This window comes from Rhea pennata, chromosome 29, assembly GCF_028389875.1.
Source record: "Rhea pennata isolate bPtePen1 chromosome 29, bPtePen1.pri, whole genome shotgun sequence".
NCBI classification, from domain to species: Eukaryota; Metazoa; Chordata; class Aves; order Rheiformes; family Rheidae; genus Rhea; species Rhea pennata.
This window is the reverse complement of record NC_084691.1, coordinates 3,166,462-3,189,419: the sequence shown is the minus strand read 5'-3', so window position 1 is coordinate 3,189,419 and position 22,958 is coordinate 3,166,462. Positions and strand designations below refer to the sequence as shown.

Genomic DNA, 22,958 nt, shown 5'->3' with positions numbered 1-22,958 from the left:
CATATCAGGGCCAGGGGGTGGGGGGGGAGGGTGAAACTTTGCACTTTTGGGGCTGGGGCGCTGCAGAGGGTTTTATTTTTTGTCTAATCTTGAAGTGCAATAAAGGAAATACTGAACGAAAAGCAGGCGGAGCCGGGGGGGGGGGGCGGGGGGCTGGCGCTGCGCTGGAGGCCCCACGGCCGCCCCACGGCCACCCCGCGGCCCCCATGGCTGCCCCACAGCTGCCCCACGGCCATCCCATGGCCCCCACGCTGCCCCACGGTCCCCACAGCCGTTTCACAGCCCCCGTGACTGCCCCACGGCTGCCCCACGGTCCCCACAGCTGTTTCACAGCCCCCGTGACTGCCCCACGGCAGCCCCACGGCCATCCCATGGCCCCCACGGCTGCCCCACGGCTCCTGGGGACATTTCGCAGCCTCTGAGACTGCCCCATGGCAGCCCCACGGCCATCCCATGGCCCCCACGGCTGCCCCATGGCCCCCACAGCCATGTCACAGCCCCCATGGCTGCAGCATGGCTCTCCCACGGCCCCACGGCCCCCGGGGCTGCAGCACGGCTCTCCCACGGCCCCACAGCCGCCCCACGGCCCCTGGGGCTGCTGCATGGCTCTCCCACGGCCCCACAGCCGCCCCACGGCCCCCGGGGCTGCTGCACGGCTCTCCCACGGCCCCACAGCCGCCCCACGGCCCCCGGGGCTGCTGCACGGCTCTCCCACGGCCCCACAGCCGCCCCACGGCCCCCGGGGCTGCTGCACGGCTCTCCCACGGCCCCACAGCCGCCCCACGGCCACCTCTCGGCCTTCCTGTGCTCCCCATGGCTGCCCCCCCGTCGCCATGGCAACTGGAGGGTGTGTTGCCACGGTGACGGGAGGTTTCACACTCCCCCCCCAGGGGGATCTGTTTCTTTGGAGGGGGGATGATATTTTTCGGGGGGTGACGTCATTTTTTGGGGGGGGGGCAAAGGTCAGGGACAGGGGAAAGGTCCCCGGGGGGGCAGGGCGAGCGCCGGCCCGCGTCGCGTGACGCCTGCCAAGATGGCGGCGGCCGCGGCGGCTTCAGCCCGGGCGACGCGGAAGCGGAAGTGGGTGCGCGGGGGCGCCCGGAGCGCGCGGCCTCTCCCCCCGCAGAGGGGCAGGTGGGGCCGGGAGGGGCCCCGTGGGGCGGGACAGGGGGCTCCGGAGGGTCGTGGGGTCACCGGGGAGGGGGGGAGCTGTGGGGCCGTGTGGGACCGGGGCTATGAGGACACTGAGGGGGCCCTGTGGGGCTGTGTGGGGCCAGCGCTATGGGGATGCTGGGGGGGGGGCCGTGTGGGGCCATGTGGGGCCGGGGCTGTGGGGACACTGGGTAGCCCTCTGGGGCCATGTGGGGCCAGGGCTGTGGGGTCACTGGGGTAGCCCTCTGGGGCCATGTGGGGCCAGGGCTGTGGGGACACTGGGGTAGCCCTCTGGGGCCGTGTGGGGCCGAGGCTGTGGGGTCACTGGGGTAGCCCTCTGGGGCCGTGTGGGGCCAGGGCTGTGGGGTCACTGGGGTAGCCCTCTGGGGCCATGTGGGGCCAGGGCTATGAGGACACTGAGGGGGACTGTGGGGCCGTGTGGGGCCGGGGCTATGGGGACGCTGTGGGGGGCGTGTGGGGCCGGGGTTATAGACACACTGGGGGGGGGGCCTTCTGGGGCCATGTGGGGCCAGGGCTGTGGGGACACTGAGGGGGCCCTGTGGGGCTGGCCTGTGTGCTCACTGAGAGAGGCCCTTTGGAGCTGTGTGGGGCTGGAGGCTGGGAGTCACTGGGACGGGCCCTGTGGGGCAGGGGGACTGTGCTGACCTGGGGCTGGGAGAGGAGCCCTATGGGGGCCGTGGGGTCCCTGAGAGGGGAGCTGTGGGGGGGAGGCCGTATAGGGCAGGAGCTGCGAGATCAGCGCAGAGGGGATGTATAGGTCCAGGGCGGGCAGGGGGGCTGAGCCAGGGGAGCCTCTGGGTCAGGGGTGGGGAGGGGGCTGCCAGGGGCAGGAGAGGGACACGGGGCGGGGGACAAAAACACCAGCGGTGCCTTTTGGGGGGGGGGGGGGAAGCTGGGGCAGCCCGCGGCCTTCGCCCCTCTCCCGGCAGCGGGGACCGGCCCTCGCCCTCCTCCCTCGCCGGCCGGGGCCAGCGGGGCGGCCGCTCCGGCGGGACGGCGCCTCGGGGAGCCCATTCGGCCCGCGGGAGCGCCCGGACCCCGCGGCGCTGCTCCGGGAGCCGAGGCCGCCTGGGTGAGGTGGGGCCGGGTGGCGGGGCGAGACGGCGGCCTTGGCCGCGCGCCCGGCCCTGCCCTGGGACCCGCTCGCCCGCGCTTTACTTACTGATCTGTTTTTTGAAGTCACCTGGAAAGATCCGGCTGCGAGGCAGCGCGAGGAGGATGTGAGGGGCCGGTTGGGAGCGAGGACTAGGGACAGGAGCAGGGGACAAGGCAGGTCACAGCAGAACTGGGAAACCAGAGGTTTTGGAACATTTTAGTGTAATTTTTTGGAGGATGCTTTTGCAGTTCTGCTCGAATGCTTGGTGTAGGAGTGAAACTGAGCCCCTGGCAGACAGACGTTGGATGCCATCGGTCCTCCCAGCGTATCACGTGCTTTTTCTTACCCTGAGGGCTATCCCGTCCCCATGGGACTTAAAGAAAACAGGATGTGACTTTATTTTTCCTGCTGTTACACAGCTTTTCTGTTTGCAATTTGCCTTGAACCCGTTGGCTTTCTGGGAAGGCGCAGGAGAGGGATGTCAAAGAGTCTGAAACCCTCTGCGCTGCCCCTTGCTTCGTTCCCGCTCCGGAGCGCTTCGGCCAGGGCTCGGCGGGCTCGCGGCGCGGCGGGGAGCAGGCTGGTGCTGCGGGATGAGCCGCGGCCGAGGGGCGGCAGGTCGCTGCGGGGAGCGCCGCGGACACGCGCCGTCGCTTCACCTCCCGGCGGAGGGGCGGAAATTCGTGTGAGGCGGCGGTGGAGGAGGGTTGAGGCGTGGCTGGAGGTTGAGTTTGTCTTTCCAAACGGAGGGAGAGAAGGCAGCAGCCTCTGCGGATCAGGCTGTCGCTGCTGGGAAGCAGAGAGAGGGCCGAGGAGGCTGCTGCGAGTGATCCCGGCGGCGCTGCGGGACGGGCTTTACCGTCTCCGTTTCTAAGTGATGGCGCTGCCTTTACGGAGACTCGCCTGCGACCCGACAGACCGGTGTCCTGCGGAGCTTTTCCTGCTTCTCAGACCAAGTTTTGTAACTGCTTTGCTCCGCCCTGTGACTCCCCGCTAAATTCAGCCCTTCTCATTTCCCACAGCCCTTCCCATCTCCTCGCTGGAGTCAGCCCTGCCTACGGCTTGTGTCCTCATGGACGTGTCCGGAGAGCTTTGCAGGCTGATGGTTCAAAACCGGCTGCTGAGGAAGGCACGGCCCCGGGATGCCACCGCGTCCCGGCTCACGCGGGCAGGGCAGCGGAGCGGTTGCTTCGGGGCCGCCCCTGCGGCGCGGTGCGTCTCCCGTCCGGATGTCACAGCGTTTTCTTTCCTCTCAGGAGCTTCGCGGTAGCCCCCTCCCGGAGATGCCCGTGACGCCCTGAGGCACCATGCTCTTCACCGCCTATGCCGCCTTCGCCGTCCTCTTGGCCGTGTGCTTGGGCTTGGAGTTCTCCGCCTGCCGCTCCAAGCTCACCGGCAGCGCGTGCACCAACCCAGCTTTCCTCCAGTTCCAGCGGGACTACTACCAGGTGTATTTCCTGGCTCTGGCCGCCGACTGGCTGCAGGGCCCCTACCTCTACAAACTCTACCAGCACTACCGCTTCCTGGAGGGGCAGATTGCCATCATCTACGTGTGTGGCTTTGCCTCCAGCGTCCTCTTCGGGCTGGTCTCTACGTCCCTGGTGGACTGGCTGGGCCGGAAGAAATCCTGCATCCTCTTTTCTTTGACCTACTCCATCTGCTGCCTCACCAAGCTCTCCTGGGATTACTTTGTCCTGGTGGTCGGGAGGATATTAGGTGGCTTGTCCACAGCGCTGCTGTTCTCCGCCTTTGAGGCATGGTATGTCCATGAGCACGTGGAACGCTACGACTTCCCGGCGGAATGGATCCCCGCCACCTTCTCGCGAGCTGCTTTCTGGAACAATGTCATTGCCGTCGGGGCTGGGGTAGTAGCCAACTTCTTTGCGGAGTGGCTGGGCTTGGGCCCAGTGGCCCCATTCATGGTCTCCATCCCCCTCCTCATGTTGACGGGCATCTTTGCCATGAAAAACTGGGACGAGAACTATGGGAAGAAGCGGGCGCTCTCCAAGACCTGCATGGATGGCTTGAAGTGCCTCCTCTCGGACCGGCGTGTCCTGCTCCTGGGCACCATCCAGGCTTTGTTTGAGAGTGTCATCTACATCTTCATCTTCTTGTGGACACCTGTGCTGGATCCTCACGGCCCACCCTTGGGCATTGTCTTCTCCAGCTTCATGGCAGCGAGCATGGTGGGCTCTTCTCTCTATCGAATTGCCATCTCCAAAAGGTACCACCTCCAGCCCATCCACATCCTCTCACTCTCTGTCCTTATGGTTTTCTTCTCCCTCTTCATGCTCACTTTCTCCACCAACCCTGGCCAAGAGAGCCCTTCTGAGTCCTTCCTGGCTTTCCTGCTCATCGAGCTCTCCTGTGGGCTCTACTTCCCTGCCATGGGCTTCCTCCGGCGGAAGGTGATTCCGGAGAAGGACCAGGTCGGGGTGATGAACTGGTTCCGCATCCCCCTGAACCTGCTGGCCTGTCTCGGCATGCTCATCCTCCATGACAGCGACTACAAGACGGGCACCAGGAACATGTTCACCATCTGCTCCGTGATGATGGTGATGGCGCTGCTTGCTGTCGTCAGCCTCTTCACTGTCGTCCGCAACAACGCAGAGCTCCGGGTGCCCGCTCCGCAGGGACAGACGGACCCGTCTTCCCCCGAGCTCTGACGAGCCGCTGGACCGCAAAGTCGGCGCCTTTGCGAGATTGCCTGTGAGTTTGGGGGACCGAGTGCTGCCTGCAGCATGTCAGACCCCGAGACTCCTGCCCTGCAGGTGGAAGAGGGTCCGTGGAGCCCTGGCGAGGCGAAGCGACTGTGACCGGTCGATGCTCGCTGTAGAAACACCATCACACGTGACAACAGCACAAGTGAACCCCTGGCTGACTGGTGATTCCCAGAGCATCCCAACCGCAGCTGCCTCCCTCGCGTCTTCTCTTGTGCAACTGCCGAACGCCCGAGGCGGCAGGGGAGGCTGTCGCAGCGGGTGAAGTACTGCAAACGCCGGCTGCTCAGCGCTGGACTCCTCGGATAGCCGGAGGCGAGCGCAGGGATGAGGCGCTGCCGGGCGCCGGATGCGTTACCCCTGGCTGCTCCGCGCACTGAGCCCGGCAGCCCTCTCTGGTGTTTTTTTTTTTTTTAAGAAAATAAAAGTGTTTCCTCGGATCCCTTCCCCTCACCTGATTTCTTGGGAGCCTGCTGTTTTTCAGCACGCTTAGAAAACCGAAAGCAGACTCGGTGACGGGTGGTTCGAGACCCGCACGCTCCCCCTGGTGCTTTGCAAAGCTCGGGAGGTGCTGCTGCCTTTCCCCTCACACCTTCCTTGGCGTGTCGCTTGTGTGGTCTCTCTCCTTTTTTCTCTACAAGTAGCTTGTTGCACGCTGACCTGTGCGCAGACAGGTTGGCCCAGTGCACGCTGAACCTTGTGCCTGCAGGCAGGAGTGTGCACTGGTCCCTGTGTGCACGTGTATCCGTGTTGCAGCAGGATTTGTGCACGTGCCGGCGGTTCTGTTGCGCTGATCCATGTGTGCTGGCAGCCCTGCTGCACGGGGACCCGTGTGCAAAGCAGCGCCTCGCTGCGTGCTGATCCGTGCACGCGCACGTGCCCTGTTGGACATGGATCCCTGCGCACACTGGCAGCTCTGCTGTGAGTGGATCTGTGTGCACGTGGACAGCCTATTGCACGAGGATATCTGCACACACAGGCATCCTGTTACGCTTTCCTGTGCACCAGCACTGCGTTGCACACTGATGCCTGTACTCCTGCACCCCATTGCACAAGGATTGTTACACACTGGCATGTCATTGTGTGCTGATCGCTGTGCACTGGCCCCTCATTGCAGAGGAGCCTGTGCACGGACACCTGTTGCACGCTGATCTATGTGCACATCAGCTACCCCTTGCACAATGGTACCTGCACAGCAGCTCACTGTTGCACCCTCATCAGTGTGCATACTGGCTTGCTGTTGCACAGGGATCTGTGCACACTGAAACCCGTTCCACTCCCGTACGCAGGCTCCTTGTTGCACAAGAGTGTACACGCTGGCCCCTTTTACACGTTGATCGGCATGCACGCCGGCTCCTCGCTGCACAGCGGTCTGCCTGCAGCTTGTTGCACGCTCGTCCGTGTGTGCAACAGCTCGCTGCTGCAAAGGGATCTGTGCCCCCAGGCTCCACATCGCACCCCGTACGTGTGCACACGGGGTCCCTGGCGCACGCCCACACGCGCGCACGCCCGCGCCTCGGCGGCCGCTCGCCCGCGCGCATGCGCTCTGCCCTCCGCCACGCACCCCGGCGGGGACTACAACTCCCGGCGTGCAGCGCGCGGACGGAGGGGGCGGTGCCGCGCGCTGATTGGCTGCGGCGGAGATTTGAACCGGGCGCGCGGCAGGGGCCGGGCGGCTGCGGGCGGCGACGCGTGAGTCCGGGGGGGGGGGGGGCGGCGACGAGTGGGGCCGGGCGGCTGCAGGTCCCAAGGTGTGTGCGTGTATGTGGGGAGGGCCTGAGCGGAGCTGTGTGTGTGCGCTTGAGGGCCTGGGGGGGGCTGCAGGCCCTGGGAGGGGGCGCTTGAGGGCCTGGGGGGGCTGCAGGCCCTGGGAGGGGGCGCTTGGGGGGCTGGGGGGGGGCTGAAGACCCTGGGAGGGGGCGCTTGGGGGGCTGGGGGGGCTGGAAAATGAGTTGGGGAGAGCTGCAGGCCCTGGCAGGGGGCAGGGAAGTAGGTCTGAGGGGACTGGGAATGCTTGAAGAGCTGGGAGTGGGGTTGGAGGGGCTGCAGCCCCCGGGAGGGGTCGCTTGGGGGGCTGAGGGGTCTGGGAGTCAGGTTGGTGGGGGGCTGCAGGCCCTGGGAGGGGACTGGGGAGCACCTGGGGGGCTGGGAGGGGAGCTGGTGTCACTGCAGCCCCTGTGAGGGAGCTGACAGGTAGTTTGGGGGCACCTGGGAGTGGGGCTGGGAGGCTGCAGGCCCTGAGATGGGGCTGGGGAGTGGGGCTGGGGGGTCTGGGAGCCGATGAGGGGCTGGGAGGGGCTGTACGTCCTGGGGGGGGACGACTGGGTCTTAATGGGGTTGAGGTCTGTGGAGGAGCTGGGAATGGGGCTGAGGGGCTCTGAGCCCAGCGAGGGCTTTGAGGAGTGGGGCCACAAGCACGTGTGGGGCTGGGGAGTGGGGCAGCGGGCTCCGTGCTGCCTCTTAGCTCGGGTGGCGCTGGGCAGCCCCCAGGGACCCCCGTGCCGGACTCGTCCCACCGCGTCGCGGGCCGGCAGCAAGATGATGCGCCTCAGGGGAGCCGACTTCGCGGCGCGGACGTGCAGCCGGGAGGAGACGGAGGCGCTGCTCTCGGAGCTGACGGTGAGGCTCGGGGCCGCCCCTCTGCGGGATCGACCCCCGGCTCCGGGATGTGCCCCCCACCCCCCACATCCCGCAGCGAGGAAGGCCCTCGGCCGCATGCGTCGGGGCTCTGACGGTCCCTTCGTCTCCAGGGATGCCTCGCCAGCGCCCCGGAGGACGCGGCCGCGTCGAACCAGCCCTCCCGACAGAGCGTCGTGTGCGACAGAGTCCTGCGAGCCTGCGTCCAGCAGCTGGGGCAGCCCGGCGCCTGCGCCGCGCACGCCGCCGGCCTCGTGGCCCTGGCTGAGGTCGCCTGCCGGGGCTACGTCGCCGCTACGCCCCGGCCGGCACCTCTGTACCTGGAGAAGATCCTCTACCACCTGCTGAGGAACGCGGTCGCCCGGGGGGCCGGCGATGCCTGCTGGAAGGCGGCCGACCTCCTCCGCGCCCGGCTGCTGACGTACCGGCCCCGCGAGGCTCCCTCCGAGGACTTCGCGGCCGTCGCCAGGAGCGGTTTCGGCGTGCTGTGGAACGGGGCGGACGCCCTGGCCGAAGCCGGCCGGGCGCCGGACGAGAGCAGGGCCGCGCTTTCGGCTCGCTTGCGGGCCCTGCGCTTCCTGGCGCTGCTGGAGGACGACGACGGGGCCGCCCTGCTGCCGCGGGAGCCGCCCTTCTTCACCTCCCAGACGGCTCGCCAGGCGGCTGCGGCCGCCGTCATGTTCGAAGCCCGGCGGGCGCCCCTCGGCGCCGACGACGCGGCCTTCCTCGGCCGGCAGCTCGCCGGGCGCTTGCTCGCGGCCCTGCGGGAGGGAGGCGGCGCGGCGGAGCCGTCGGACCTGCAGCGGTCCGTGTGCTTCTTCGAGCTCAGCTTGGAGCGCTGCCGGCGTCTTTGCAAGGGTGGCTGCTACGAGGAGGCCCTGGAGGCTGCGAAGGAAGCCCGCGGCTTTCTGGGCGCAGCTGGTAGCTCAGCGAAGTGCTTTAACGACCCGCTGGCTCTGCTGGAGGCCGGGGTCCGGCTGAGCCGGGCGCTCGCCGAGGACGCGGGCCAGGCGGGGCCGCCCCTCTCGCGAGCGGCCGCCGCTCTCGGCTCCGCGGCGAAGGTCTCGGAGCGGTTTGTCCGGGTGCTGGCCGAGAGCTGCCAGCTCGTCGTCTCGTCCCTCAGCGGGTACGTGAAGAGGAGCGAGCGGAGGCCCTTCGCTCGGGAGGACGTCCTCGGCCTCTGCGCCTTCACCGAGGGGTATTGCTGCATCCTCCGCAGGCTGCTGGAGCAGGTAAGGCTCCCGCCGGGAGCGGGGAGGCCGCCCGGCGCGGGGCGTCCCGCTCGTCTGCGAGCGGTGGGACGGACGGTGACCGTGCTCCGGGCTTGCTGAGCGGTCCGCCGCTCCGGTGGGGCGGCCCTGCCGGCATCTCTGTCCTCTCCGGCACCCACCGTCGGTGCCCTGGTGCGCTCAGGTCTGCGAGAAAACTCTTCCCTCCTCTCTGCAGATTCCTCCTGACGGCATTAAACAACAGCTAGCGGTGAAACAGCTGCTCTACCACAGCCTCCAGCTCTTCACCAGTGTGGCGTACGATGCCTTCCAGGGCTCCCAGGTACCGGCAGCGGAGTGGGACGGTCCCCAGTGCAGGGCTGGGGGAAGCCTCCCCGTTCCGGGGCGGCAGGCCGGGTTCCCCAAGGCTTTCAGCAACGTGGCCGAGGCCTGAAGCCCTTCGGAGGGGTCTATGGTCGGGCGCCGTTGCGCTTCTCTCCCTCTAACTGCGGCCGTCGTGCAGGCGGCGGGGTGGCCCGGCCTGGAGCGGCTCGTGGGGGTTTGCCGACGCACCGTGGCGCGGATGCTGGCGGCGCTGGAGGGGCTCCCCGCGAACGAGCGAGCCGAGTACCTCGACGTCACCGGTCAGTGTCCCCGTGGCAGCAGGGGAGCCCAAAGCCGGGCTCCGGGCGCTGATGTGGGTCGAATGCCCCACCGCAGCCAGGGCAGCGACTGGGACCCTTCCCCGTGTCTGAAGCCCCTAGCTGAGGGACACAGCTCAGTATCTGCCTTCTCCCGGGCGGCTTGGAGAGCATCAGGTTCCGAGCCGCAAAGAGCGTGTCGGGTTAGGGCAGGGGGTGTAAGTCCTCGTTGGGTGAGGGGAGAGGGCAGTGTCCTCTCTCCAGAGCACCTCTAACACTCAGATTTTTCTCTGACAGCGTCATGCACGTTTAAGCTGGCGTACATCTTCTACAGCCAGAATCTTCACGAGGAGGCCACCTCCCTGTCGGAGCTCCTCTGCAGGAGGCTGGAGATGGCAGATGCCTATAAATACCCAGAGATACCCCCAGAAAGGGTGAGTAGCCAGCTGAGGGGCTGCAGCTTGGGACTGAGCCTGCCAAGGGAGGTGGAGAAGGAACCCTGCGGGGCACTGAAGCTGGTCCTACCACGCTGTTCGCGCTCTCCCCGCAGCTGCACAGATGCTTCAGGCTGCAGGTGGAGAGCTACCGGAAGCTGGGTCGGTTCGAGAGCGCCCTGGTGTCCGTCGTCCAGTGGCTGGCGGCCCTGCGGGACGGGATCCGTGAGCAGATGGCGGAGCCCATCTCTCTGTGGGCTAGAGTCAAAACGGAAGCCACGAAGCAGGGGGCCGAGGAGATACGGCTGCGGTAAGGCAAGACCCGGGGGCACTGTGCGCGTGGGGCAGTGCTGGGCAGAGCCCCCTAACCAGCACCTGTTATCCCAGGACCCTGAAGGATGGCTTGGAGGGACACCACTTGGATGCCGGGACCTTGGTGGCCGTGCTCTTCGAAGAGCTGAAGGCCTACAAGACCGTGAGGGCCAACACGGGCCAGGAGCGCTACAATGTCATCTGTGACCTGCTGGAGATCTGCTCGGAGGAGAGTGGCCGCCTGCACGAGCGGGCTCTTGGCTTGGTGGAGCTGGCCCAGGTCTTGTGTTACCACGACTACGCGGCGCACACGGACTGGTGGGTGGATACAGGCGTGCTGGGAGAGCTACAGCCAAACGTGGCTCTGTCCTGTGTCTCTGGGAGCCCGAAAGAGCCTTTGAGGAGGGTGCTCAAGGGATTTAAAAGGTTTAGGGGTGCTATTGCTGTTCTAGGTATGTCTTAAGCCATGGGGTATATCTAGTTCTCCTCCTCGAATACTCCATGAGTTCTGGGTGCACAAGGCTGTGTTTCTAATCCCCGTCTCTGGCAGCTCCTCCCTGGACTCGATCCGAGAGGCCTTGCGGCTGCTGGAGGCTGTGCCCAGGACTGCCCAGAACCAGGATGAGCTCCTCGATGACCGAGCACAGGCCTTGCTCTGGCTGTACATCTGCACCCTGGAGCTCAAACTGGAGGAGGTAGGTGAGGGCAACGAAGGGGAGCTGCAGGCTGCTGAGCTGGGCTGCAGCAGCTGCTGATGGGTGGCCCAGATCTGGAAAGGCTGCAGTGATCCTAGGGCACAAGAGCTACTCTGTGCACCTGCCTAACCTGTGGATCTCCTCCAAACTCAACAGTTACGAGGAAGAGCAGCTCCCCACCCTCCTGAACCCCCCCCCTACACTTTCAGGGCTCTCTGTTATGCCCAACTGGTGTGGGCAAGCCTGGTGCCTCCTGACTGAAGGCACTGCCTATGGAAGCTGCCCTCATCAGCTCTTCCCTGCTCAGCCCTCTCCCTTTGAGGCCACCAGAAGCCTTCTCACAGCCCTAGCGGGGCTCCAAGGGCTGGAAGCCCTGCCTGTGTCTCCTAACATGTGTTGGTGCTGCCTCCCAACCTGCCGCAGGGCATAGAGAGAGAGCAGAGAGCCAAAGCTCAGGGGCAGAAGCACCTGGATGACTTTGAGCCTAATGACCTCAACTATGAAGACAAGCTGCAGGAGGACAAATTCCTGTATGACGGCATCGCCTTCAACCTGGCTGTAGAGTCTGGTGAGAACGTGGTGGATTTGAGTCTCTTGTGGCCCCTTCAGCCAGCAAGGCTCCCCTGCCAGAGGATGGGGTGGCAATGGGGTTGATGTGGGGAGGGAAGTGCATGCTGGGAGATGCCCATCTCCAGGGTCTGCCACATGGCAGAGCAGGGAAACGTATTCCTGTGGGGTGGAGGCATTGCTGGAGATGCCTTTCCTCCCTGCTCAGTTATTCCTATGCACCCAGGTGGGAAGGGGTGGTGGTGGTTTTAGCTGTGGTTTGGTCTATCTGGAGAAGCTCCTCAAACCTGTGACGTGTCCTTAGCTCAGTGCCAGAGCCTGGACGACGCCTTTGCCTTGTGGAAGCAGCTCCTGGAGAAGAAGGGAGTCCCCAGGGTGCGCAGCCTGGAGCAGACCGTGGCCTCCCTGCACCTCATGGCAGCTCTCTACCGACTGATGGCCAAGGTAACGGCTGCCGCAGGCTTGGCTGGACCGCGTAGCGGAGACAGCTGGAGGGAGAGCAGCCCCCACAAGGACATAGCATCCCCCCTGGGGTTGTCTCCAAGCATAACCACGTCGGTTTTTGTGCCCCCAGCCTCTGCAGGCCGTGGAGAGCTACCTCTTGGTCAGGTCGCTGTGCAGTGTGCTCGGAGACAGCCTGGGCATGGCCAGTGCCTTGTGCCAGGTTACCAAGCTGCTCTTCCAGCTGGAGTGTCCCAGCTATGCCAAGGCAAGTATGGGGCAGCTGGACAAGACTGTGCTCCCAAGGCAGCAGTCCTCACGCTGTCGTGTCTCCTTCCAGCTCTTCCTAGAGGAGACAGAGTCCTGCTTGCAGAAGGCAGATAGCAGCAGCGATTCCTACCTGCTGCTGAAGCAAACGTGCCTTCTGCTCCACAGCCAGCTCTGCTGTGCCAGCCACCAGGTACGCTGGGGAGACCTGGTTGTGTGAGGCTGGGCTAAACCCTTTTCTGCCTGTGATGTGGGGTCCAAGCAAGGGGAAAGCTCAGCAGCTCTCTGGCAGTCCTCAATACCTCTCACTAGCAACCATAGCCCACCGCGGTGAACATGGAGACATCCTGAATGGTGACAGCTTTCCTCCTCCCCTTGATCTCTGCTTCTGCATCCAGATTGAGAAAGGCCTTGCCCTGCTGCTGGAAGTGCTCCAGAACCCAGCTCTGCAGAGGATCGCAAAGGTCTGGTATCTGCTCAGAGCCCATGTCCTTCAGCTAACGGCCGTCTACCTGAGCCTTCCCGCTGCCCGCCTCTCGCTGGAGCTCAGGCAGCAGATCTTTGCTCAAGGTGGGTTGCCAGGGGGCCTAGTGGATGTGTCAAAAACCCTGCGGTGAGAGTGATGAAAAAGCCGCAGGGGTTCTGTGCAAACACTGACCTCTAGGTTTCTCCAAATTGGCTGTGAACAAGACCCTGTTTTGGGGGTAGGAGGGGAGAAGCTGGAGGCTGCCAGGCTCTGCAAAGTCCCACTTTGCAGTGGAGTCTTTCCCACTGCTGTATTGAGGTTTGGGACAGGTGACTTGGTCTCATGCTGGGCAGAGCGCTGATGTCCACAACCGCTCTTGTGCAGGGTGGAGGACGCCCGAGACTGCTCTAACTGAAGCCCACAAGTTCTTCCGCAGCATCATCCTTTTGCTGATGGGCAGCAACGTGCTGGGCTCTCACAAGACCATGTCAGATGTCCAGTTTGTGGATTATGGTGAGTTTTATTTGCTTGTGTGAACTGAAAAGCAGCTGCTTTTTTGGAAGGACTCTGCTCCTTGCCTGCCTCCCTGGGGAGGGTGTCGCTGGTCACCTGCTTGCCCTCCCTTGCAGGGGAAAACCTGCTGCAGAAGTGGCAAGTGTTGGCTGACCTGCTGGCCTGCTCGGAGCACCTTGTGGCCCTCCTCAGCAGGGTGGAGATGGTGTGCGAAGCCAAAGCCTTCTGCTTGGAGGCTGTCAAGCTGGCAATGAAACTGCACGCGATTCGGTGGTGAGTGACCGTGGCGAGGAGTGCCGCGGAGGAGGACGTGGCTGTCGGGAGGCTGAGTGCTGTGTCCCCCCAGGTGCGCTGCCTTCCTGGTGCTGAAGGCCCAGCTGGAGCTGCAGCGCAGCGAGCTGGAGCTGAGCCGCTCTGACCTCCAGCAGGCCCTGTTCCTCCTGGAATCCGGCACGGGTGAGTTCCCCCTCCTGACTCAAAGGAAGGAAGGAGACGGGGGAGACGTGAGCTCTGAGCGTGGGCAGTGCCGGGGATGCTGCTTGTGCCTGCTTTTGGGGATGAAAGATCTGCTCAGTGCAGATGCTCCTGGAGCAGCTGTTTCTCTTGGCCCAGATGTGGAAGCGGGCTTGGTGCTGGGCAAAAAACTTGGTCCACTGCATTTCAGCCTATTGAGCTACTTCCAGCAGCTGATAAAGGCCCAGCTGGGCTCCTCCTGGGGAGCAGAAGTGTTGGGTTGAAAGATGGGGGGGGGGAAGCACTGGAAAATCCCAGCCTGGCTTCCCGCATCCCTCCCCCACGGCAGCCCTCCTGGGAGAGGCGACGCGGCAGGAGCCGGCGTCGCGGTTCAGGAGAGCTGCGCGGGAAGGATGTCGGACTAACCTGCTTTTCCTCCTCGGCCTGCAGAGTTTGAAGCCAGTGAGAAGCAGCCAGAACGAATGAAGATCCTGCCCCGGAAGGGCAAGCCTGAGGGCAGAAAGCAGCGGGATCCCAGCTTGGAGACCCCCAGGGAAGAGGAGGGCTTTCTGAAGGGCCCCACGCTCGAGTTTGTGGCCACGGTGAGCGGGCCGGAAAAAGCCGCTGCTCTCACCACGTCGCCGGAGCTGAAGCCCAAGCAGAGGAGACGCCTGGGCTTCCTGGCCCACCCTTCCACGTGCTCCTGCTCCCTGTGCTCCGACCTGACCCTCTCGGCTCTCTGCCTCCGCTGGCTGCTCTCCTGCGCCCAGGGCGAGCTGGCGGCCGGCAGCGCGGCCGAGGGGCTGGCCCTGCTCCAGGCCACGCTGCAGCGCTGCGCTGCCGTGGCCGCCCGCTTCGCCGCCGTGCTGCGGGACAAGCCGTGGGGCGGCCCTGCGGCCGGCCGGGCCCTGCCTGCGCTGGAGCTGCTGGACGATCTGATGGCCACCGGCTACGCCACGCTGGCCTTTCAAAGCCTGGCTGGCCCCCAGCCCGAGGAGAAGCTGTGGGAGCACCTGGAAGCTGGCCTGACCTTCCTGGCATCCCGGAGGCCTCATCTGCCCAGCCTGGAGGTCTCTAGGGCCACCCTGCTGCTTGCCAAAGCAGTTACCACCATTTGCCGCCTGGCCACGAAGCGCGGGGGTTCGGTGACCAGTGTCTTCTCCAGTGCTTGGGCCTGGCAGCCCCCGCTGACTCCTACAGACCCCAAAGAATTGGTTAAATCCAAGGTGCTCAAGATGAACGAGGCTTTGCCCCAGAGGAGTAAGAGCAAGAAGGTGACAGCGACAGCACCTGGGCCCAAGCCCAGGGCGAAGAAGAGCCAGAGAGCGAAGCCCCTGGCTGCGGCGGACTCGGACGATGTCTTTGCTCTGGGCAACTTGGACACCGAGGTGCCCCCCATCGTTATCCGGCCGGTGACGGTGCCCTGCACCCCACACCAGGGACGCTGTCCCCCTGCCAAGACACGCGCCCAGGGAGCTGCGGCAGCCCCGGGCCCCAGGGTTCCCTTCACAGTGTTCAGCGAATCCTCCCCTCTGGCTGGCAAGTCCCAGCTCCTGAAAGCCCCCAAAGCCTTGGGGAGAGTCAAGTCCCGCCTGAAGGTAAGCGGGGAGGGACAGGGCTTGAGCATGATGCCCTGGGCTGCATCCCTGCTCCCTGGGGAAAGCCCTGCAGAGGAGAAAAGCTGTTTCCCCCTCGTGGCTTCCATCCTGCTCTTTGTAAATCCCTGCAGCTTAGTCCTGCATCCTCTCCGCGGGCGCAGGCTCTGAGGCTGGGAGGGTTCTGAGTGCCGTGCAGGCTGTCAGTCATCCTGGTCCCATCTGGTGCACCAGGTAACAAGCCTGCGAGCCTCAGCCAGAGCTTTGGAGCTGTCGTCTGCTGCCTCGGCCGTACGTGGAAGCTGGAGGATGATGCAGCCTTCGGATTTTCAGGGCTATCAACTTGCGGAGCGGGAAGGGAGCTCCGTCTCTGCTCTGGGGACAGCACTGAAAAGGCACTGGCAGTCCGGGGAGCAAAGCTGCTGCGCTGACGCTTCCATGTCCCTCTGCTCTAGGTGACATTCAGTGACGACAGTGATGCGGAGGATCCCAAACCGGGGGTCACCCCGGCAGCTGGCAAAACCCCGGGCCCCGGCCGCAAGACTCCCCGGCCGACAGGCCGCACCCGGAGTGCCCCGCGCCCCAAATCCACGGCTGCCGACGCGGAGGGGTCTCAGACGAGCTCGTCCGAGGACAGTTCCCGCAGCAGCAACGCCCAACCCCGGCGAACACGGGCAGGTTCCCGCAGAGCTGGGGGCACAGAGGAGACGAGAGAGCGGACGACCCGCAGGGCTCCCGGCAGGAGAGCAGAGGAGGAGCGGGAGCTTCTGAGGACCATCGAAGAAGAGGAGAAGGTGGAGGAAGGGCTTGAGATCAGCTTTGAGGTTTTGCGGGCCTCCGAGGAAGAGGAGGGAGTCCCAGGTGAGCAAGACTGCCTGGGGTAGGGGGGTTGATGGGCAGGGAGCCTTCAAGCTATGCCAGCGGCTGCCTGGAGGAGATATCCAAGGTGCTGGGCTGTCCCTGCCGCTGGCTCCGGGAGTCAGGCTCCTCCGCGTCTCCCTGCAGGCAGCAGACGGCCGCCCCGGCGCGGGCAGGAGGGCGCAGACGGGGAGCGTGAGGTCCTGCGGCGAGACGCCAGCGAGGACATCCTGGCCACGCGGAGGGCTGGCAGCGGGGACCCCCTGCACCTGGAGGCCCTCTCCTCCTCCCTGCCCACGGCCAGCGGTGAGCGACCGAGACCGAGGGGCTGCTGCGCGGGGTGCTGGTTTGGGGCTGGGAGCTCGTGGCTGTGCCGGGGAACCCACGTTCGTGCCCTCCCCTCCTAACTCCTAAAGCAGGCGGCTCTGGAAACCTCTGCCCTGGCCCTTCTTCACCTCCCCTTGTAGCTTCCCGTTGCCCTGAGCATTGGCAGAGGGCTCGGGCACTCTGCCCTCCGGCAGGAGCCGACTCCTGCTGCTTTGCCCCTTCCAGATGTCTCTTCCCTGGACATGGCCTGTGAATTCCTGAAAGCTGCTTTCAACTGCATCAGCCACTGTCCTCCCAGTGCGCTCTACAGCCAGCTCTGTCAGCTCCTGGCACTGTCCCTGGGCAAGCAGGACCCCGTCTCCACCGCATACCTGGTGTCGGAGTCTGTCTCGGTCACTACCCGCCACCAGCTGCTCAGCATAGTCCATAGGAAACTGCAGTAAGTCCCACCGCCCTTCCTGGCTGGCTTTGCGGAGCAAAACCCTCTCGGCCTCCCCTGCTCTCAACCTGGGAGCACTGCTGCGCAGGAGCGGGGTCTGCCAAAACTGCTGGAACCCCAGCAAAGGTGATTTTGAGTGGATTTTTTCCCCCCCAACTGTCTTTCCCTGTCCAGCAAGGCAAAGAAGTCGGCGGCTGATGTGGCCGAGCAGCTCCAAGGACTCTCCTTGCGGGAGGAGAGCGCCGCTGCGCGCAGCCACCGCCTTGCTCAGCTCCAGGGCCTCTTTGAGTTCAGCTCCACGGGGCTGGGGCCTCGGGAGCAGGACGGCTTCAGGGAGCAGCTGGAGCAGATCCCCAGCGGTAAGGGCTGAGCCAAAAGCAGGGGCTGGGCAGCTCGCCGCTCTGCGTCGGTCTGGGGCTGAGCCCCGGAGGGCTGTGCAGCCTTAGGACTGTCCCTTGGCTGGTCTTAAGCTCCAGCTCTGGTTCCCAGGGGTGACCGTGTGTGTGCTGACCCTCGTGAGCCTCCAGCCTGCCTCTGTGGGGGACACGCTGCTGCTGACGCGGCTGGAGAAGGGCAGCGCTCCAGTGACCATCCAGATCCCCACCGCGCTCACCAAGGTGGGGGCACGGATGGGAGAGGGGACAAGCCTGGCTGTGGGGAGCAAGTCTGGGGCTCGGGTCACAGCTCTCTTCCCCTTCTAGGTCCCGCTGAGCTCGGTGCTGAGCGAGTTCGATGCCATCCAGAAGGAGCAGAAGGAGTCCAGCAGCTGCACGGACAAGAGAGACTGGTGGTTGTGCCGCTCGGAGCTGGACCGGAGAATGAAGGTGAGGAAGAAACTTCCCTTGCCCTGATCTGCCTGGTGGCACCTGGCACAGCTCCTGGAGAGGGCTGCCATGCCCGGGCCGCCCTGTGACGCTGCGACCTCTTGCAGAGCCTCATCGAGACCCTGGAGATGCTGGTGCTGGGCTGCTGGAAGGGGGCCTTGCTCCCCGGCAGCCAGGAGCCTGGCCTGGCAGAGGAAACCTCCAGCTTGTGCTCCCAGCTCCAGAAGTGCGGCTGGGCAGACGCGGACGCGGCGCTCCTCAAGGTGCGCGCGGGGAGACCCCGGCTCGCCTGCATCAGGCAGCCAAACCCAGCCTTGGCTCCCCGTGCTGACCTAAGGCACGATGCTGTCGACGCTTATGTGTTCCCACTCCCCTCTCTCCCGCTGCAGGTCGTGCTGAACGCCTCTCCCCTCCTCGCCCCCCAAGACCTGCAGACCCTGGCCCTTGGGCTCTGCCCAGCTCAGCCCTACGCGGCCCAGCTCCTCTTGCAGGAGGCTCTGGAGAAGCAGAAAGCTTGTGCCGGGCAGGCCAGCGGTTCCCTTGTCCTGGTGTTGGATAAGGTGAGTCCCTGCCCTTCCTGCTTCTCTCCGTGTGGCTGTCTGCTGCCTCTTGTTCACCCCCTCCTCTTCCTCCCAGCACCTGCAGAAGCTGCCCTGGGAGAGCATGGCGTGTCTGAGGGACGTGCCCGTAACCAGGCTCCCATCCCTGCGCTTCCTGCTCAGCTATTCCCTGGCGCAGAAGGTGAGAGTGCAGGGGACCGCGTGCCCCAGCCCGGGGCTCTGCCCTCGCTGGCTCTGCGGCACCGCAGGGCTCGAGAGCCTGCGGGCTCCGCTCCGGGCTGGGACCGACTTGTCTCGTGTCGCCGCTCCGGCAGCAGGCAGGGTCCGTGCTGAGCCGCGGCGTGAACCCCGCCAGCACCTTCTACATCCTCAACCCGCACAACAACCTCCCGGGCACTGAGGAGCGTTTCCGGGGCTGGTTTGAGAGGTGAGCGCGTGCCCTTCCCCGGGGGAGGGAGGCAGAGAGGCTCTCGGCGCTCTGCCATCCTCGCCGCCTTTCTCCTGCAGCGAGCCCAGCTGGAGCGGGGTGACCGGAGCCATCCCGAGCCAGGAGCAGATGCAGGCGGCGCTCTCGGAGCACGATCTCTACATGTGAGCGTCGGGGATGGCGCGGGCTGCTTCGAGCTCCGGGAAGGTGGAAATTGGAGGGGAGGAGGAGGAAAAAAAAAAAAAGCCTCACTGCCTGGGTCGCTCACCTGGAGCTTCTCCCCGCAGCTACGCCGGGCACGGAGCAGGCGCCCGCTTCCTGGACGGGCCGTCCATCGCCAGGCTCGAGTGCAGCGCCGTGGCCCTGCTCTTCGGCTGCAGCAGCGCCGCGCTGGCCCTGCGCGGCAGCCTCGAGGGCTCCGGCATCGTTCTCAAGTACATCATGGCCGGGTGGTGAGTGTGGCGGGAGGTGGGGAGGGAGGGGAGGCTTTGGGAAGCTCGGCCGCCCCTTCTCGGATCTTCCCCGCCTTGCAAGCGTCGCCGCAGCTCTTGCCCCGATGCAGCGGCTCCCCTTTTCCCTCTGCACCCCCTCCTCCCCCGATGCAACGCCTCCTTCCCTTCCAGCCCCCTCGTCCTGGGCAACCTGTGGGATGTGACGGACCGCGACATCGACCGCTACGCCGAGGCTCTGCTCCAGGGCTGGCTGAAGGCGGGCTCGGGTGCCCCGCTCCTGCGCTACGTCGCCCAGGCCCGCCACGCTCCCAAGCTCAAGCACCTCATCGGGGCTGCCCCCGTCGCCTACGGCCTGCCCGTGTGCCTCCAGGGAGGGCTCAGCGCTGCCTCGGCCACCGCCTCTTGACTCCAGCCCATCTCCGTCCCCTCTGGTCGCGGGTCCTAGGGGCTCCCCCTCCAGGGAGATGGCTGGTTGCTGCTGAAGCTGTTTGAAACTTGCAGCGTTTGCACAAGGGCCAGCTGGGGTGGGGTGGGGGGGGTACACATGTAACTCCTGTTCTTGGATCTTAACTTATTTTAAAGTGGATTTTATATGATACAGTCGCTGTATGTTGTGAGACAATAAAGCTGGTGCAGTTAGAGCTGGCCCCCGTGTGCTTGCTCGGACCATGCTCTCCCCCCCCCCCCCCCTCCAGCCTGCCCCCCACCCCTTCCCCTGCCTCTGCTCTGCCTTGGCTCTCCCCAAGGTGGGCATCCCCTGCCCTCATGGAGGGGCCCCCCTGGCTGTCCCCATGCCCTCCTTTGGGGGCAGACCCCCTTGGACCCCCTTTCCCTTGGGGGGGGGCACCACCTTGGGAGCCCCTGCCTAGGATTGGGGGGGGCAGTTGGGGACCCCCTTTTCCTTGGAAGCTGGGGCCCTGCACTAAGAGTCCCTCTGCCAGCCCCTTGGCAGCGGGAAATGCCCCCATGCCCTTGGAATGGGGGGGCGCACCCCAGATTCCCCCCGCCCTGCAGGGGGGCGCCGCCCCGGGGTGCCCCCTGCCCGGGGGAGGGGGGCGCGGTGCTGCCCCCGCCGTCCGCCAGGGGGAGCCGCGGCCCCGCGGCGGGCGGCACCAGCGAGAGGCGCGGGCCGGCGCTAGAGCGGCGCGGGCGGCACCAGCGAGAGGCGGGGGGGGGGGGGGGAGCTGGTGCTAGAGCGGCGCGGGCGGCGCAAGATGGCGCAGCAGGTGAATGTGGCGGAGCTGTCGCTGCCGCAGCTGGAGGTGCTCAAGAGCCAGCTCGACCAGGTGGGCCGCGCCGGGGGCGGGCTCCGCGGGCGGGAGACAGGGCCAGGGGGTTGGGGGCGCCGGGCCGGGCCGGGGGAGGCCCAGCCGGGCCGTCGGAGGGGGGCGAAATGGCGGGGGGGAGGGACACGAGCCCAGGCCCGGTGGGGGCTCTGGGAAGCGGGAGGCCGCGTGTGGGGCCGGGTTGGACCGGGCTGTGGGGGCTGGGTGACTTGAGAGGTGACGTGTGGGGCCAGGTTGGGCCGAGCTATGGGAACTCAGGTTGTCCAAGTGGGGCTGGGCCAGACCGGGTTAGGGGGTGACACGGTGGGGCTGGACCAGGCCTTGGGGACTGGGTGGTCAGGGGGCGAGGGGTGATGTGTGGGAGCAGACTGGGCCAGGCGATGGGGTTGGCAGGGTGAGATTAGGTTGTGCCATGGGACTAGTGCCGGGGGGAGCTGGGTGGCCCGGAGGGGGACGATGAGGCTGAGCCAGACCAGGTGAGGTGGCCCAGCCCTGTTCTTCCCCACTTGCTGCTTGGCTGGGGACATCTCTACTCTGCCAGTACCTCTTCTATAATGAAGGGGTGCTCATGGGCTCGCGCTCTCTCGCCAGGAGGTGGAGTTCCTCTCATCCTCTATCGCCCAGCTCAAAGTGGTGCAGACCAAGTACGTGGAAGCCAAGGACTGCCTCAACGTACTCAACAAAAGCAATGAGGGTAAGCGAGATCCCTTCGCCCTGGCGCTGCGAGGCCGTGCCAGGTCCCTGGGGGCTCTTGCTGGGCTGCCTGAGCAGCTTCTGGAGAGGCTGATAGTGCCCTACTCAGTCTTGTCAGTCCTGGCTGCTGCCCGGGACAGCTCCTTCTTCCCTGAGGGTGGGATAAATAACCCTGTGCTTTGAGTGAACAGCTGAGCCCAGACTCCTCTGCCCTGTGTCAGTTTATGCCCTTGGACTAGGCGCTTGTTTCTCTGGTGCCTCCTTCCCTGTTAGGAGCCTGGGTGTTCAGCAGTGTCCTTGGCACGCGGGGTGTGTAGAGAGGCCGGATGCGCTTGTAACACGGTACCTGGCTGTTTGGCAGCGTGCTGCTGCTCTGTGCTCCCCTCACTGCACCGTGGGCAATCAGCTGATGTATTTGAGCACTCAAACATGTGTTTCTGCTTTGTTTTCTGCAGGGAAGGACTTGCTGGTCCCGCTCACCAGCTCTGTATCCTTTACTAGCCCTGCTAGTCTTCTGAAGTTAACTCTTCTTTCGCTAGTGGGGACACGAGAATGTCAGCTGCCAGGATCGAGGGACTTGGGGGAATGTTTTGCTTGCTTGTGCTCGCTTCAGGAGGGATACAGCCTCTCCTGCCTCCTGGGAAGGTGCTGGACACTCCTCGTTCCTCTCAGAGCTAGGGCCCCTGGATGTTTCCTTCCTCTCTGGCCAGGGGCCGAGCTGGGGCTGACAGATTTTTGACCTTGTTGCTTTTGACCTGCACACTGCTTCTTTGTGCTAGGCCTGTGCATCGGTCCGTGGTGGTGACCATGCTGAGGCTGCCAGACCTCGGTTCCCAGCTCCACTGGGCAGAGACACTTTGCTCCCAGCTGCTTAGTTGTCTTGGTTCCCCACTTTCCCTTGACTCCCCCCCACGCCAGATGTACGTCCCCGGAAAGCTCTCAGACGTTGAGCACGTGCTGATAGATGTAGGAACAGGCTACTATGTGGAGAAGGTAAGGGGTGTGCGTGTGCATGCCTGGGGCTTACCGTGAGCGTGTACAGCAGAGCCAGAGCGGTGAAAGCAAGCTGCTGGCTTTGAATTACAGCCCCTGGGAGGGGACTACAGCCCTGCCTCGGTTGGGTGAATTTAGCTTCTTCCTGTCTCCCTCTCCAGGAGCAATGTTACTGAGTGCTGTTGGGTAGGGATCTTAGTCTGGCTTAGAAGCAGCTGTGTTTCTGCAGCAGATCGTAAACGGAATTGTCCATAGCCAGAGGGTAGCAGGAACTTTGTACCTGGAGCTCTCTGCTGTCCTTTATTCCCTCAGACGGCGGACGACGCTCGAGACTTTTTCAAGCGGAAAATCGACTTCCTGACCAAACAGATGGAGAAAATCCAGCCCGCGCTGCAGGAGAAACACGCCATGAAGCAGGGTAAGGGCCCATCTCCCCATGCCCCGCTGCGGGTCCTCGCTCTGGGGAGGCCCCTGAGCAGCACCCCCCCCCTCACTGCCTGGGTGCCTTGTCTTTCTGCAGCCGTGGTGGAAATGATGAGCCAGAAGATCCAGCAGCTCACGGCCCTGGGGGCCGCGCAGGGCGTGACGACGAAGGCATAGCCTTCGGCCTCAGGGGCCGCCTTCGTCGGCATCGCTGCTGGGATGGGAGCAGAGCTGCTGAAGAAAGCTGCTGGGACGCAGACCATCCGGTCCCCCCTTCCCCAGCGCTCCTCTCCGAGCTCGGCAGGGCTCTGCTGTTGACTCTTACGCACGTGCGGTGCCCGGAAGCAAAGCACCAGCCAAACCCTTCCCTTTTTGTAAGCAGCACGTCGCTGCTGGTGTATGGAATAAATTAGAGATGCAGGGAACAGCCCCAGGCGGCATCTGGTGCTTCTCGAAGT

The 22,958-nt window shown here is 65.0% G+C and overlaps 3 protein-coding genes across 7 annotated transcripts; all 3 read left to right on the top strand.

Moving 5' to 3' along the window:
* Nucleotides 1–1,070: 1,070 nt before the first annotated feature.
* MFSD5 (major facilitator superfamily domain containing 5) lies at nucleotides 1,071–5,429 on the top strand. Of its 5 annotated transcripts, none has more exons than XM_062597272.1 (2): nucleotides 1,071–1,134; nucleotides 3,526–5,429. In XM_062597272.1, exon 2 carries the CDS (start codon nucleotides 3,577–3,579, stop codon nucleotides 4,933–4,935), a length of 1,359 nt encoding a protein of 452 aa, XP_062453256.1. In that variant the 5' UTR covers nucleotides 1,071–1,134; nucleotides 3,526–3,576; the 3' UTR covers nucleotides 4,936–5,429. The 5 variants fall into 5 exon arrangements, with proteins under 5 accessions (XP_062453256.1, XP_062453253.1, XP_062453254.1 ...); XM_062597269.1 differs by having other exon boundaries at nucleotides 1,074–1,134; nucleotides 3,292–5,429; XM_062597270.1 differs by lacking the exon at nucleotides 1,071–1,134 and adding an exon at nucleotides 2,103–2,245 and having other exon boundaries at nucleotides 3,292–5,429.
* Nucleotides 5,430–7,527: 2,098 nt separating this feature from the next.
* Nucleotides 7,528–19,511, top strand: ESPL1 (extra spindle pole bodies like 1, separase). Its single transcript, XM_062597089.1, has 30 exons — nucleotides 7,528–7,608; nucleotides 7,740–8,858; nucleotides 9,073–9,177; nucleotides 9,358–9,478; nucleotides 9,773–9,909; nucleotides 10,026–10,219; nucleotides 10,297–10,539; nucleotides 10,772–10,916; nucleotides 11,340–11,495; nucleotides 11,736–11,927; nucleotides 12,058–12,192; nucleotides 12,265–12,384; nucleotides 12,590–12,761; nucleotides 13,042–13,170; nucleotides 13,287–13,443; nucleotides 13,517–13,626; nucleotides 14,074–15,221; nucleotides 15,674–16,079; nucleotides 16,224–16,382; nucleotides 16,629–16,842; nucleotides 17,017–17,201; nucleotides 17,332–17,459; nucleotides 17,544–17,666; nucleotides 17,774–17,929; nucleotides 18,056–18,226; nucleotides 18,303–18,407; nucleotides 18,541–18,653; nucleotides 18,734–18,817; nucleotides 18,941–19,105; nucleotides 19,277–19,511. Exons 1-30 carry the CDS (start codon nucleotides 7,528–7,530, stop codon nucleotides 19,509–19,511), a joined length of 6,708 nt encoding a protein of 2,235 aa, XP_062453073.1.
* A 782-nt stretch (nucleotides 19,512–20,293) lies between these two features.
* PFDN5 (prefoldin subunit 5) lies at nucleotides 20,294–22,927 on the top strand. The gene is made up of 6 exons (XM_062597364.1): nucleotides 20,294–20,391; nucleotides 20,983–21,085; nucleotides 21,540–21,571; nucleotides 22,003–22,077; nucleotides 22,390–22,495; nucleotides 22,598–22,927. Exons 1-6 carry the CDS (start codon nucleotides 20,320–20,322, stop codon nucleotides 22,675–22,677), a joined length of 468 nt encoding a protein of 155 aa, XP_062453348.1. The 5' UTR covers nucleotides 20,294–20,319; the 3' UTR covers nucleotides 22,678–22,927.
* Nucleotides 22,928–22,958: the final 31 nt, after the last annotated feature.